The 15,235-nt window shown below is 45.8% G+C and overlaps 1 protein-coding gene across 4 annotated transcripts in view; it reads right to left on the reverse strand.

Moving 5' to 3' along the window:
- Window positions 1-3,056: 3,056 nt before the first annotated feature.
- The window catches only part of GALNT11 (polypeptide N-acetylgalactosaminyltransferase 11), a 56,603-nt gene continuing 44,424 nt past the window's right edge, over window positions 3,057-15,235 (reverse strand). For all 4 annotated transcript variants that reach the window (XM_055803586.1, XM_055803587.1, XM_055803585.1 and 1 more), the window contains 2 exons: window positions 5,657-5,794; window positions 3,057-3,852 (listed from right to left, as the gene is read on the reverse strand). In XM_055803586.1, coding sequence (XP_055659561.1) covers window positions 3,721-3,852; window positions 5,657-5,794 — 270 coding nt within the window. In that variant the 3' untranslated portion in view covers window positions 3,057-3,720. The remainder of the gene's footprint in view (window positions 3,853-5,656; window positions 5,795-15,235) is intronic.

Raw genomic sequence — 15,235 nt, forward strand, 5'->3', positions numbered from 1 at the left:
GGGGTTATGGTTTGGATTTGTGCTGAAAGCAGCGTTGATACCAGAGGGATGTTTTCGTTATTGCCCAGATAATAAATATATTTCATTATATAATAATGAAGTAACAGAGCCAAGGGCTTCTCTGCTCCTCCCCCCACCCCACCAGCGCTGGCTGGGGGGCACAAGGAGCTGGGAGGGGACACGGGTGGGACAGCTGGCCCCCACTGACCAAGGGGACATTCCATACCGTACCACGTCATGCTCAGCACATAAAGCTGGGGAAGAAGGAAGAGGGGGGACATTCCCAGTGACGTTTGTCTTCCCCAGTCCCCGTTACTGGTGCTGGAGCCCGGCTGCCCCGGGGGTGGCTGCGCACCTGCCTGCAGTGGGAAGCAGCAAATTAATTCCTCGTTCTTTGCTTGCACGTGAAACTGCCTCTCACCCACCCGTTTTCCTACTTCCCCCTTCCCAGTCTCCCGCCCGGGGGGCTGTGCGGGGTTAAACCCCAAGGTGACCGGAGCCATTCCAGCAAGACCTCAGTGCTGGCTCAAGGCTAAAAAAGGGCTCCAAGGTTTAGTGTGGAGCAGTGGGAAGCAGCAGCCGGGGCAGAGCTGTTCCCCAGCGCAGAGCTGTTCCCCAGCGCTACCCCCTTCCATCACCCACTTCGGAGGGAGCCGCCTGCACGGGGCTGAGCCGCGGGGGTGGCGGGCTGGGCACAGCCTGGGCTTTGGCTGTGGGGCCGGCGGCTCGCAGGGAGCGGTGCTGAGCACCCACCTCGGCCCTGGCACGTGCGCACGGGTTAGTGCGGGGCAGGCCGGCCTCCGGAAGGGTCAGCCGTGGTCCCCGCCACCTCCGTGAGGCCTCGAGAAGGACCCAGAGGCTTAAAAATCGGTCCCAGGTACAGGTTCTTTACAAATAATAAATTCTCAGCACAACGATGGCAAACAGAGCATGGCAACAGCTTATAATAACCCGGGATAAGGCTTTTCAAACTCAAGTACAGAAAGAAAACAACGAATTTCCACCTAATCCCAGGCAGCCCCTGCGGGGCCCAGCTGGGAACAGCTGATTCCGGACTGGGGGCTCACAGGAAAGACCGACACCCCTCCCTTGTCCAAATGGTGCATGCAATGCAGCAGCAGCACTGAACAGATACAGCTGTGGCTAAAAATTGTGGACAGCAGAAACGAACGATTTGACGCCGTCCAAAATGCCACCGCCTCCATCTGCTCCTGGGAACCGGCACGGGTCCCTGGGCCCTGCAGCGCTGGGCTGCCTGGGAGGGCTCAGCCCAGCCCCACCAATTCTGGCCGAAGGCACAGGCCCACACACACAGTGCTGCAAGTGTGGGGATCGCTTGTTTTCAAAGGAAAAAGGAGAAAAAAAGAAAAAAACCCAGTCTATTATTACTTATATGAGAGCGAGGTAAAATATTTATCTTCTTCATACGCAGGAACAATCCAGCTGCAATGCAGTGGTCCATCAATTCTCCGTTCTTGTCTATTATTGCAGGCTTAAAGACCACATGTGTACTGAGCTGCCTCCAAATTTCCTCACCAGGAGCAAAAGGTCAAAAAATGCTCTATGGCAACATTCAGACCATAAATACAGCAAGCTTCTGCCCTGGCTCTTTCAGAATGTGTTTGTTTTCTGATTTTTAATTATTTTTTAAAAAGACAACACAAAGGCCACAGAAGAAAAGGCAGAGCGGGGCTACTCACAGCCAACGTGACTTCCAGAAAAATTCCACAGCCTACAGGAAAGCCCGGCACACAGCTGGGAGCAGCTGTACCAACACTGGCTGCTGCCTCACACTCGTGGGGCAGACAGGGTTAATCAGACAGGCATAAATGTAGCTGCAGCCCATCCTTTTGCCCCCAGCAAGGACTGGAATTAATTCCAGCCCCAAAGAGCCACCCAGGTGCCGCCCCAGCAAGCAGGTTGCTGTGCAAGGACAGGCAGCACAAACCAGCTCCGCAGCCGCGCTGTGCTGGCTGGTTTTATGCCACCCTCGCTGCTACTGAAAGGGTCCAAGCTGGAGGCCACCGTGAGCTGGCACCCTGTGAGTGTCCCAGCCCTGCGCTGCCCTGCCACAGTGACCTGGGAACCCATTTCAAGGCTCTGGGTGCACCTACAAGGGCTGCCTGACCCAGCCAGGCGCAGCACAGGCCCCAGCTGCCACAGGGCACTGGGGTTGTTTTTAATAGACTTTTCTCGGCAGGAAGGAACTTGGCCGGTGTCTAAATTTACTTAATTATTCCCATCATAATGATTTATCTGGAAGAATTCTACTTCAGCCTATTGTTCTGGCTTACCTGGTTCCTCCCCCGCCATGACTCACCGCTTCCAGGACTGATGAGCGAGGCACGAAGCTGCGCAGCGGCAAGGGACCGCTCTTACCTGCTCGAACCGCTCTTACCTGCTCGTTTTCTTCCGCCGGCTTTTCTCCTCCCAGGGCGACTGCCCGGGCAGCCGGCTGAAGGACCAAATGCGATCTGTCACAAGCGAATCCCTCCTCTCTGTGGGAAGACGCGGGTCTGTAATTACTCCAACGTTATCGTTATTTGCCTCACGCTGCCCAAAATGTCAGTAACTGGTTGCTGGAGTATTTGTGCAGTTGGAAAATGTTTCTGCTGCCCAAGCGAGAGGGCAAGGCTGTCCTGGCACTGCCGACGTTCAGCCTGCATGCTTCCCAGGGACAGCAGGTCGCTGCGGTGCGATAAACAAGGCCAGCGTTTGCTAAGAAGAAATCTGCTGGGTAAGAACAGCTTTTCTCTTCTGCAGCAGCTTCCACACGCTGGAGAAGCATCTGGGGCTGAGGCAGGAAGTCGAAGAAAGGTAAATAGTGACATAAATGAAATGGGAAGGGGTAACAGAGGAGTGGAGAAAAACAAAAATAGAGAGAAATTACCTGTCAACTCTTCCAAGATGTGAGAGAGGGAGGAAAAGCCAGCTGGGAAGGGAAGGGAGTGAAAACAAGGGAAGACCCAAATTGCGTGAATATTAGTTTGCATCAGCCTCTAAGCTGATGCTTTCTGGTCCAACAGCTACAAAGAGGAAGGCCGTGGAGATTAATAAAAAAAATGATACTTTATTTTAAATGCAGCTACTGTCATGAGTCATCAAAATAGACTTTGTAATAGTTACTTTGTTTTAAATATGAGGTGACGAATGACAGCTAAGAATTTTAACTACATGAAATGTCCTAAAATTGTCAATTGAAAGAACTAAATTTAAATATTACAAATGACAATCATCAGAAGATAAAAGGGACTAAAAATACTTTCCAGAAAAAGTAAAATAATTTGGCCAGTGAAACCATACTAGTAATGTAAATTAATGAGATACTGCACAGGAAATACTTGAAGAGGTCTCCTTTCCGTCATAGTCATTTAAAAGATCCACAGAGCTAAAATCTCAGAATTTAAATTACATTGCTCTAATAATTTCTCTTACTTAAAAACAGTTCAACAATCCAGGATAATCCAAGGAACCACTGATAAATTGCACTTCTACACGTTGTCCTGCAGTGGGGCTGCTGCTATTACTGCTACGTGTGACCGCCTGGACCTTCTCACGCACACAGCTCTTTGGAGCAGAGTATTTCTAAAGGGTCCTTGCAATGGTTGTGCCAGGTGTAGCAGCTACGGCTCCTCCCAGAGCCCTCCAGAGTGATTTAAAATCACGGCTGAAGGGGAATCAGGTCTTGGCTTAACACTTCTCCGCCACATCCTTGCTGTCTCAGCTCTCAAAGTGCCACTGCTGAGGAAGGGACCCGTCACAGATGGCCATGGTCACGTACCCTTTGTGGCTAAGCGGATCTACCACCTTCATGCACTGCCCCACGGAGACCTGGTAGAGGCGGTTGTTTTTCTAGAGAGAGGAAGACAGATGGGATTTATTTATTAAAATTCTGTTCTACTCTTCTTAAACTGAAGCTGAAAGCGACGCTTAAGGGGAGGGGATGCTCCTTCCTGACAGAGGAACCACCCAGCAGCCTCCCTGACACACCAGACCCAGAGCAGCACCGTTTAAAAGCCAGAGTACAGCACACCCCATAACCAGATTCAGACCTTGAGGTGCAGGCTCTCACGACTGTACAGGGACACAGTTTGGGTTTTGTTCACATCATAGCCACTGCAGGTGTGCAGTGAAGCAGGAGAACGCGGTAAGAATACACAACGCTCCTCCAGCACACCCCCTGCTCCGAGTCCTGCACTGTAACCGCCAGTGCGCAGTTGGCCTTTCTCTGTACCAGTGACTCCCCTAACATATTTCCCTTCGCTCCCGCACGTCTTCACTTATCTAAACAGTCCCAGCCTGCTCACATGTTCCTCATGAAAAAGGTGCCCCACACCTTTGATTTGCCCTGCCAGCCACCTCTGGACCTTCTCCAGCCTTAATTCAGCCTTTCTGAGAGGAGGTGACCAGCACGTGCAGTACAGGCGAACTACAATGGCGTGATGACATTTCTCTGCTTTTGTTCCTATTCCTTTCCTAATCAATCCTAATATTTGATTCACTTTCTTTTGCTATTGATCATTAACGAGCACCAATCTGACACTGTTACAAATCCCCACCTCCCGGCCACCCAGTGGCAATGGCCAGTTCAAAGCTCACATTTCACCCAGATTCTTCACCACCGCCACAGGTATCACTTAACCAGCCAGTCACAAATTGAATCTGAATGGCTATTTTCCCATTCTCTCCATTTCGTAAAATTTTTGTCTGCTAACTCAAGCTGAAGAACCCTGCATAATCTCTTAGCAGCAGCAGAATTTTTCAGCTCACTACTCCCACTACCATCTGTAGCTGTGGCATTGCTGGTGCAACTATCAGACACACAGCCCTGGGCTCATGTGATACCTGCCTCTACCTGCAAACCATCCTGGTCTGCAACAGCTTCCCCTTGTTTGACTCCACTTAGCAACTCGTGCTGCCCATGAGCAGCACGGTGTGAACCCAAGACAGCTCATGCAGAGCTGTCCTGGAAGCACCACAGGCAGTTCTGGCAGCGCCCTCCTCTTTGTTTAATGCCATTAGTACTACAGACTCAACTGCTATGCTGAGGGCATGTGAGGAGGCAGCCTCTGAGTTAATACCCAGGAGCCAAATTTCGTGTGTATGCAGCACTGGCTCAGTTTTGTGAAATCAGGCACTCCAGGCTCTAAACGATTAAACTAATGAGATGTAATTATAGGGCAGAAGCAACTGCAAAAAACCTCCTCTCTCAATCCTCCGCTCTGCCCTGTGCTTCTTCAAGCACTAAGTAAAAATCACCACATGGACCGCTTCTGTCTCCCAGGCCCGCAAACGCAACACAACAAAGAGCTGTGGGGTGGATGTTCTTCTCCCTGGCACATCCCCGTAAGCCACAGTGCCGCGAGTGGCTGTGACAAGCAGAAAAAAGGCTAAACCGAGCTGAAGCAACCTTCCCATGTTGCAAAGGGCCTGCATGTCCCAGAGCTCAGCAAAAGCCTTATTCAGGCTGAAATGCAGCCACCACAGGTACATTTTGTACATCAGGCTGTTTAGACTGTGGGCTGAGCCTAAAACAGTACAACGGACTTTGCTGCATCTGAGGTTTATTCATAAACTCAACCCTGATGCCCTGTTAGTGCTGTTGTCACTTACCAACACATTCATGTTGCACATTAATGATATGCCAGCCACTCACCCCAAATGTCCACTGCTGTGAGCCGCCGGACCCATGGCATTTCATGAGACGAGGTGGATCGGACGAGCGAGTTTCCGAAACATCCAAGCAAAGGAGATTATTTAAAATCAGCTCATGATCTTCATTGTAAATCCAGACCTGAAAGAGAAGACAGAAAGACATTTAATCCCAATCAAATGCCTCGCATTTTTTGTTCAGCTACTGAGGAGGTGCTTTAGCACCTGGATGTGAGAGATATGCCTTGCAACGCTCACTGCCTCTTTGCTGCCTTTTTTCCAGCAACTGAAATGGAGCTGCAGCGTGCTCTTGCCTTCCCAACATCACACAGCATTACCCCATGCAGAGGCACTAAAAAGACTAATAGTGATTCTGCCCTCCACCTAGTATTTTCAAAATTAAGCAGCCCCCATACGTTCCTCCTGTCTGGGCAGCTAAACAAGGTAATGCAACAGGTAGGCAGTGGATCTCCAAGCAGGCGACCAACCACTCTCTGAGCAAAGTCCTTAAGCCAGGCAGTAAATCTCCTTATCCAAAGACAATCCTTTAGTCATGAAGGAGGGGCTGGTAGATTGCCTCAGCTCCACGTAGGGAGCCAGCACGAGGACCATACGAGGACGCTGGGTGAAGCAGGTGACCCAAGAGCTCTGGGGAAGTAGCTTGGTAGGCATACAAGGCCAAAAGGTATCTCTAATCTTTTTTGGAAGCTGCTGCGTTTGTCTGTAAAAACATAGGAATTCATTTAACATTGTGCTCTGGGGTCAGCTTGTAGATGCTGAATGATGAGAAACCAGAATCAGCTGTGCAAATTCTGGTGCCAGGTAGCCTGCATTAGTCCCCACACCGGTCCCAGGGTCCTACTTCTTGCAGCTAGTGACCTGGTGCTCAGAGATCTTCACTGAAGTATGATCACCAGCATCCAGGTGCTATCAAAACTTTCCATACTGCTCTCCAGGGAAAAAAAATGCTGCTTTACTATTTCCATGCTGAAACTACATCTCCATAACTGACAGGTTTATGGCCTTCTCTGCTCCCCAGCCAAACTGATTTTGCTAGCTGTGCTGTGCTTAGGAGGAGGGAGACCACCCCTCTCCATTTCACACTCACTTTGTTTTGGCTGAACCAAGATGAAAATATCTTGATTTAGACCTCAGGAACCTACACAATATCCCAGCAGCTCACATAGTGGTGGAAACATGGATTCAGCCCGTCTCTGGGGGGCCCACCCATACAAAACAAGAATGCATTGGTTCACATTTGCAGCTATAGCTGTATTTAGGTTCCTGAATTTACATGACATTACAGAAGTTTCTCTCTGATCACACTGAAAAACATAATCACCTCTAACAAGAAGCAAGGACACACGCAGGCACACTGAATTTGTCCTCTTCCACATGCTACTTCAGCAGAAGCCGCTATTTTTTTGTTGGCATTAAAAAAAAGTGTCAGGCACCTTCAGCTGCTGCAGTTCGTGCCCACAGCCTGGCTGGCCTAAACCTTGCTTTGGGGCAAGGCACGTCTGGCTCAGCTGAAGGCTCAGGGAAGCTGGACCATCAGCCCAGTCTAACTGCAGGAGCTGCTGGTCCTCCCCTCCTCCTTCAGTGCCTTCAGGCTGGTGGGCCAAGCTCAGTTAGGTAGAGGACCTGTAGCTTTCATAACCAACAAGAGACTGATCCCCAGGCCAGAAAGCAAAGAAATGAAGGAACTTTGGTGCATGCACCTCAACATGTCCTGGGTTACATAGGGGTAGCAAAAAGGAGAAGTACATGCAAGCCGTAACCGCAGTGCAGGGAAGATACTGAGAGCATCTGGCTGAGCACCAAACAGCTGCTATTCTGAACGCGCCGCAGGGGCCCTGCACTCACCCGGCACCTGGACAGCATCTCCCAGCCTCTCTGCCAAGCAGGCAGCAGCACAGCTGGCCAGGTCTCCTGCTCTGCTGGCATTCCCAGACCCAACCCTAGGCTGGTGTGCACAAGAACATCCCTACTCATCCACCTCACTTGCCAGCACCAACTCTCTTCCCCCTGGCTGCTTACCCGGGGAATGAGAGGGAACTGAGCCCCTTCTAACTGCACCAGAAGTACCTGCACCCACAGGCATGCTAAGCTCTTCTGGTGCGCTCTTCCAGCCCTGTCCTCATTTCACACAGCTCAGTGCTGCAACAGCTATGCTTGCTGTGTGATTTTTTTCCACTCAGTCTGCATGAATTTCACACTCAAAGTATAGAATATCAAATTCCAAGCAGAAAAGTCTGGCAAATAAAACAAATTCTGATTATTTGAATTTTTTTTTTGGTCTGATGAAACTAAAACCAGCCTTCTGGAGGGAGCTGTTATTCAGGACGTTGTCTCAATTGTACAGCATGATTGAAAAGTGTACAGCTCATTCATTATCACAGCAACTATTACAATACAGTGAAAGCCGCCTTTGAGGAAGTGTTATGTGTAACATTAAAATTTGCCCCAACCTCAAGCATTCTGTCCCTTCTAACACACTTTCTCTGTTTAAACCCTGTCACGACAAAGAAAGCACAGTAAGATTAAAGAGGAGGAGCAAATGGAGAAACAGCAAGATTTGCCAGAACAGTATTATTATTAAAGTAAGAATAATGATGGAGCCAAATCCAAACAACAGATGAAACTGGTGAGAACCGAGAGAAGACTGCAGTGACACAGGGGGCAGACCTTTAATCAAAGGCTGAGTAATGGCAAAGAACACAAAACAGTGCTTAAATCCAGTGTGATACTTCTCCAGAAAAGCTTATGCAAGGCAGACAAAATTAATTTCAAACTAATTATGTGTTTGGTGTAGAAAACAAGGGGAAGAGGGAAAAGGCCAAAATTTGGGACACATTATGGTTCCAAATTAGATTAGAGTATCAGTATGAACTTGCAGATTATTAACAGATTCAAGCACGAGGAAAGCAAAGCCACCCCATGGGGGGGTTTTGTTATATAACTGCAAGCCTTTGCATACTCCAAAATTTAACTATTTTGCTGCTGAAGATCGAAAGGATGATGTTTAGCTCATGTTGTTATAGGCTGTGAGCAGTAACAGCCCAGTACAGGAAGGAAAACTGGACAAACTCAGCAGGTGACGGAATCAGAACTGGCTTCAACCTGCAACAATCCAACACCACACACCATCTCTCCTTCCCTGAAAGACTGTTATGACAAATGGAGCTCAAAGTCATGGACTAAATTAACTCAATGAACTTTTACAGGGATGGTCCATAGACCACGGGAATGATATCTGTGTGTGTATGTATATATAGATATACACGTATCTCAAAGGACTGGAAAGTTGATAGTGGTTAACTGGGATGTGGGGGATTCTGGGCATGACAAAAATGATATGGAATAAGGGGTGGATGCTGTCCTGGTTTCAGCAGGGATACAATTAATTTTCTTGCTAGTAGCTAATACAGTGCTGTGTTTTGGATTTAGGATGAGAATAACGTTGATAGGAACAAGTAAAACATGATTGTGTTAGGTAGTGCTTACCCTAAGTCAAAGACTTCTCAGTTTCCCATACTCTGCCAGTGCACAAGCAGCTGGGAGGGAACGTGGTCAGGACAGCTGACCTGAACCAGCCAAAGGGCTTTCCATACCATAGGACACCATGCTCAGCATATAAACTGAGGGGAGCTGGCTGGGGGAAGGGCAGCAATCGCTGCCCAGGGACTGGCTGGGCATCGGTCAACAAGTGGTGAGCAATTGTATTGTGCAGCACTTTGTTTTTTCTCTCAGGTATATTCTTCTCTCTCTCCCTCCTCCTTACAATTTTTTTTCTTTATTTCAATTATTAAACTGTTCTTATCTCAACCCACAGGTTTTTCCTTTTTCCAACTCTCCCCGCACCCCACCAGGCAAGGGTGGTGGGGGTGCTAAGTGAGTGGCACATGGTACTTAGCAGCTGGCTGGAGTTAAACCACAACAGTAACAGATGAGGTGCAGGGTATTTTCATCGCACATCCACTTCCTAACACCTAGGAGGGCATCACTGTCAGATTTCAGTTTCTAAAAATGGAATTGTGCCCATTTCCCACCATACAGGAAAGCAGCACCTTTAATTGCTATCACCAGAGACACATGCTAATGACTGATCTGTTCCATAGGTGGGGGGGGGGGGGGGGGCGGAATCACAGCATTTTCACTAGTCAAAGAAAAACATCAGGACGCAGTTAGAATATAATGAATTCTTTCCATTTTCAAATAAAACCTAAATGGCAGATATTATGTAAAAACCTCTCTCCATAATTAAACTGATCATGTTTGGGGTTAAATAAATTATTTAATTTGGTGAATGTTGTAGGATTGGCTTCTTTCTAGCAGTTGTTTTTTTCCTTCTGCCTCTCAACACAGGCAGTGGGATAACAGGGAAGGTGCAAAGACCCCTTCAGTTTTGGAGTACTGTGGCCGACTCTGCTGCCAGCTGACCCTTCTGAGGTCCTAGATGTCTCCAGAGCACAGAGAGATCTTCCCTCAAGCAAAGCATTTCAGATTTGGTAATGCTCAGATGCCTGCCCAAGTCTTCAAATGCCTTCACCTTTGGCTACAGGGGCACAGAGGTCTTGCTTGTGCTTAGTCACCCAGGCCGCAATAGCTGGTTCAACTTTCCCACAGTGGAAATGGGACCTACAGATGTGGGGTAAGCGTTGGCACCGCTACAGCAAAGCCGGTGCGTATATCCTTCCAGTCACCTACAGAGAGAAAACCAGCATGTGCTAGAGTAGGTCTCGTGGACAAAATGAATGGGAGGTCCAAAGTATGAATTCTGTTAGAACTAGATTTTTAATTTAGTACCCTCAAAAGGTAGTTCAGACTATTTACAGATTTAAGACTGAGGTTTCCTGGGACTTCTAGTACCTTCAGGATTTTACTTCACTCCCATGTAACACAAACAAATCGCCCAGCCTTGTCCTGGACTGAGTGCTAAGATGACTTCATTAATCTCGTTTACATGCAGACAGGTGGGTAGAAACACAGCTTCTCATATACAGCTCAACAAACAGTTTCAGTGACAACTACAGCTTAGCTCTTTGCAAGGACAGCAGTGTGACATTGCTGAAGACTGGACAGTGGCACATTCTTGCTCTCTCATTTAACTAATATTTGGATTTCCTAACTGGTTTCAGGCTGTCACTGTTGGTAAAGGAGGCATGCCTTTCACTCCCTGCATGAACCTCTACATCCCAGCGGTCCCCTCTGGGATTATTTGTTACCATAATAAAGAGGTACGGGGCTGTGTTACTGAACTTTTTTTTTTTTTTCTTGTGAAAGATGAAATTATTCCTACAGTGAGCTTAATTTATGTTAATAGGTAACAGCTAGCTGAAGTACTTCAAAGGAAATTCAAGTGAGGAAAGGGCTGAAATGGTGCCTCAATCATCTAGGAGGCTGGCTCATACTATCATTTGCTTTTGAAAAACAGAGTTACCCACAGAAGACTTTGAGTCCCCTGTTAATACAGACAACTGTATTAAAACAAAACCTATCACTCGAACTAGGGAAAGCAATAAATCAAAGAATCTGTAGTAGGTAGAAAAAGGAAGCTCACTGTTCCTAGGGAATAAACATTTCAGAAGGATATGAAATAATCCAGGAAGCATCAACCTACCCTTTGGCTTTCAGAGTGCAGTGGAGTGTAGCTAAAGGCACTGCTGGCCAACTGTCAGAGCTTTGTGGATACACACTCTTAGTTGGTCTGCAAATTGCATTAGCACTAGAGGAATGCATTGAAATTTCTCAGTAAACATAAGACAGTAACTGCTACAGAAACAGCCCTTTGTGTGGAAGAAAATCCCTGCTGGGAACCAATGCCGACAGGAGAAGCATTCCAGTACTTTCATCAGTTACAATCTGTTGCTTAGATTGGCACTACTGTATTATTCTGTCAGACAGTTTTTACAAGACAAAAATTCAGCTTAAGAGAACAAAAAAAGCTGCCTCAGCACTGAGGAAGCCGTATGCCTAGCAATTTGCATCGTCACAGCTATTTGCATACACTTCAGCTCCTGTTTTTATGGATAACAGTGACATCACAACACCAAATGACTTGTGACAATCATCAGAAACAGCAAAGTTGGTCTATAACCATTATTTTAAACTACTGCTACCCTAAAAACTCAATGTCCTCCCAAACGTTGTTCCAAAGCAGACACATGCTTTGTTTCACAGTTCAGTGTATTGCTGATGTTCCACAACAATTGTTAGAGGGACTGAAGAATTGTGTTCCTTCAATAGTTTATGGAAAAATGGCAAGCAGACTTAACTTGCATACCTTCACGCTCACTCTGGACGTGTTGTATCAGAAAAGCAAACTAACAGCCCTGATCTACAGGTTTAGGGAGAAAGATCTTACAGAAGAACTGCACATGTGAGCACATCCTTCTAGGCTCCGACTCTTGAGAAGTTTGCAAAGAACATATTCTTGTATTTATGAAGTGCTACAAGAGTTTTAACAGAGCTTTTCTGAAATTCTCTCCTCAAACCAGTTATCTTTTAAAGGCCCAGACCACAGATGCACGTACTTAGAAACCTCAGCGCCATCCCCAGCTGGAATCACAATAGTCAAATTTTTTAAAGCTTAATATATTGCTGAGTAGAAAGGTTTAATTATAGAAGTGAAGTAAATACACAGAGGTTATAATGACATAGAAAGTAAAGCTTAAGAGTCAATCTAGCATATTTGAAAACAAACAGTAGAAGAAAATCCACATAATTCAGTGGACTAAGATTTTTTGGAAAAGGAACTTGGCTTTAAGCATTTAGGTCAGAAAGGAGGCAAGCACACATTAGCTACATGACAAACTCAATCTTCTTTCAGCTGTTAGATCACAAATACTCCACTAGTTAGTCCTATGTTGCCCATTGTGCCCACTCCAAAACATTTTTTAGTATTTTTTGATGCTTTTCTTCCAAGTTTGTCAGTAACTGCTTCTACTCTTTCTCCTTTAGGACAGTATCTAGCCCGAAGCCTGCTTCAGCATCCTTGTCTCCTAATCACCACCTGATTAACCTTGGCATGACGGTTTTGGGAAGAATCTATGCCAGTTTCTTCCACTTTTCAGACGTGTCTAGTCTTTCTTGATGATCTTTCCACACACTTAAATTTTTTCTCTCCTCCTTCAATACCAAAGTTTTTGTGGTGCACACTACCTTGCGCATTTTTTTGTTCCTAGAAAGAGGTCAGACACACTACTGAATTACAGAAGAGTGTTCGCTTCAGCAATCTTGGCAGTTCCTTCATGTGACCGCTCTTCAACTACAAAACTTCTCATTCCATGTTAGTCTTCTGTTAGCAAAATTCACAATCATTTTTTCTGTTTCTTCTGTTAATTCGGACCCCCCTGCACTGACCTTCATTCTCTAAGATCCTGTCATCTCTTCTACTTGTGCTACTTCTAACTGCATTTTCAACATTTATTCCTAAATTTGTGTTCAATCCCTAGTATTATCCCACTATTTATGTTAATGAAACATCCGAGCTTTCCCTATAACTTATAACAGATTTTTTCAATATTTTCTAGATGCATCACCTTTGTAAGAACCACTTTTACTGCTTTGTCCTTCTGTAGCAAAAAGATAAATTGAATGTCACTGTCACATCAAGACCTAGAAAATAGGATAGTTTCATGTGCTTTAGTAATTTTTAACTTTACTTAATTATGATAATGTGAGTCAACTTCAATTAAAAGTATTACCCATAATGGTGATACAACTGCAAGTTATATAATGTGTTATTTCTTTTAAATCAAGTAGTTAAGTGAGAATTTGAAATTTCTTAGTAGCCACGAAGGCCAGAGAAAACAAAGCAAGCATAAACCGAAGGCAAAACAGATTTGCTTGTAAGGCAAATCTCATGGCTTCAGTGAGTCTGGTTTCCCCATTTTCAAGGTCAGCTCTCACATGCATGAATTGTCTACATTACACAGGAGACCATATTCCAGTCAAAAAATTACACAGACCATCATTTTCCAATCAAAAGAACTGAAATCAGTGAGTCTTAAGGCAGCCCAGTTTTGTTTTCCCAGGCCTCTGCATGTTTTCCCAGGTAGACTGCACCTTGCTCCTTCAACTTACTAAACAGCAGCATTTAATTTTCAAGGGAGGGCATTATCTGTTCAGAGTAAAAGCAGCCTGGAAAGAGATAAACAGTGATAACCTCTTCCTGTTCCTCAGGGAAAAATTAGCTGGCACCAAAAAGCATAAAGTTATTTCCACAGAAAGCACAGCTAAGCTGTGGTGCTCACTCCTACAGGATGCTGAAAGCTTACATGAGGTCCAAACACAATTAGGCACTCCTGGAAAAGCAAAAATTCTACAAAAATACCAGAAAAAAACAGTCACAAAAATACTGCTTGCAAAAGTGCAGATTGTCATCTTCAAGAGTAATTGTCTGCACCGCATGTATTAAGCAATACACACTTGCTGCCAGCAGGCATCCAAGGGACAGGATAGCTGGGTACCTGCATTTCACCAGCAAGCGCAGGCTTGCTTTCTTATTAGGTCAAAGCCATAAAACAGATGGTTTCACAGCAAAAATCAGCTGAAAATGCCAACGGGTTGAGTTTTACCAGAAATGACAGTTAAAAGCTTCCAATACTCAGGAGGTTTCGGCTTTCCAATACTCAGGAAGCAGAAGCTGTTAAATAAGTGTTATCTTTCTCTACATTGTCCTCACACACCCATAGCAAGATTGCTCAAGAGGATATGAAAGAGCACTGGCTGAATGAACTCTTGGGATTTGTTGGGAGAACAAAGTCAGTCTAACAGCAGAAAACCATAGCGATAGTTAACATACTTGGTTGGAGAACATGAGTGTGAAAGAAGATAGCACAGCCTTTTTTTTTTTTTTATAATGAGAACTAATTGCTTAATTTATACTAGCAAACTAGATTCATGAGAAAAGAAGCCAAAGATCAACAACCAGAGCAATAATTTCATCTTTCTCAACACCAAAAGGCTAACTGAAGTTTCTGCCTCCAGGAAAAAAAAAAAAAAAAAAAAAAATCAGGAAAAGGTTTTGATAAGGAAAAACAACAGACTTCCTCCTCCAGCCATGTGGCAGTTCACTATTAAAAATATTGCAGGAAGGAGACGGGAAACAGTAACTGTGAGGACCCATCTGTTCTTACTGCAGATAGGATCCAGAGCCAGTCGTTCTTGCTTTCTCACCCATAGACTGAACGGCTCAGAAAGCAGCACAGCACCTTTGGCACTGTACATGTACAATCACTGGTGCCAATCAGTTACATTTAGAGTCTTTACATTTACAGAACTTGCTGACTTTCTTCAGCTAATGGAGGAGATAACGTAGGAAAACCTTCATTCCCATTCCAGATTAAGTTCATCTACCTTTAATACAGGGACCTACAATCTGGTCATAGTGACGAACACTCAGTACTCCAGAGGCAAAGTGCAGGGATGTATTGCTTGGTCCTGCCTACGTGACAACTGGAGACCATGTGTCTAGAGGCACCCACACTTATCCAGACACTGGCTAACATCTCTCACACGGTCTTCCTTCATCACATTCAACTGGTAAGGGCACAGGTAGAAGGCAGAAAGCACCGTT

The sequence above is a fragment of the Falco peregrinus genome, chromosome 5 (genome assembly GCF_023634155.1).
Source record: "Falco peregrinus isolate bFalPer1 chromosome 5, bFalPer1.pri, whole genome shotgun sequence".
NCBI lineage: Eukaryota > Metazoa > Chordata > Aves > Falconiformes > Falconidae > Falco > Falco peregrinus.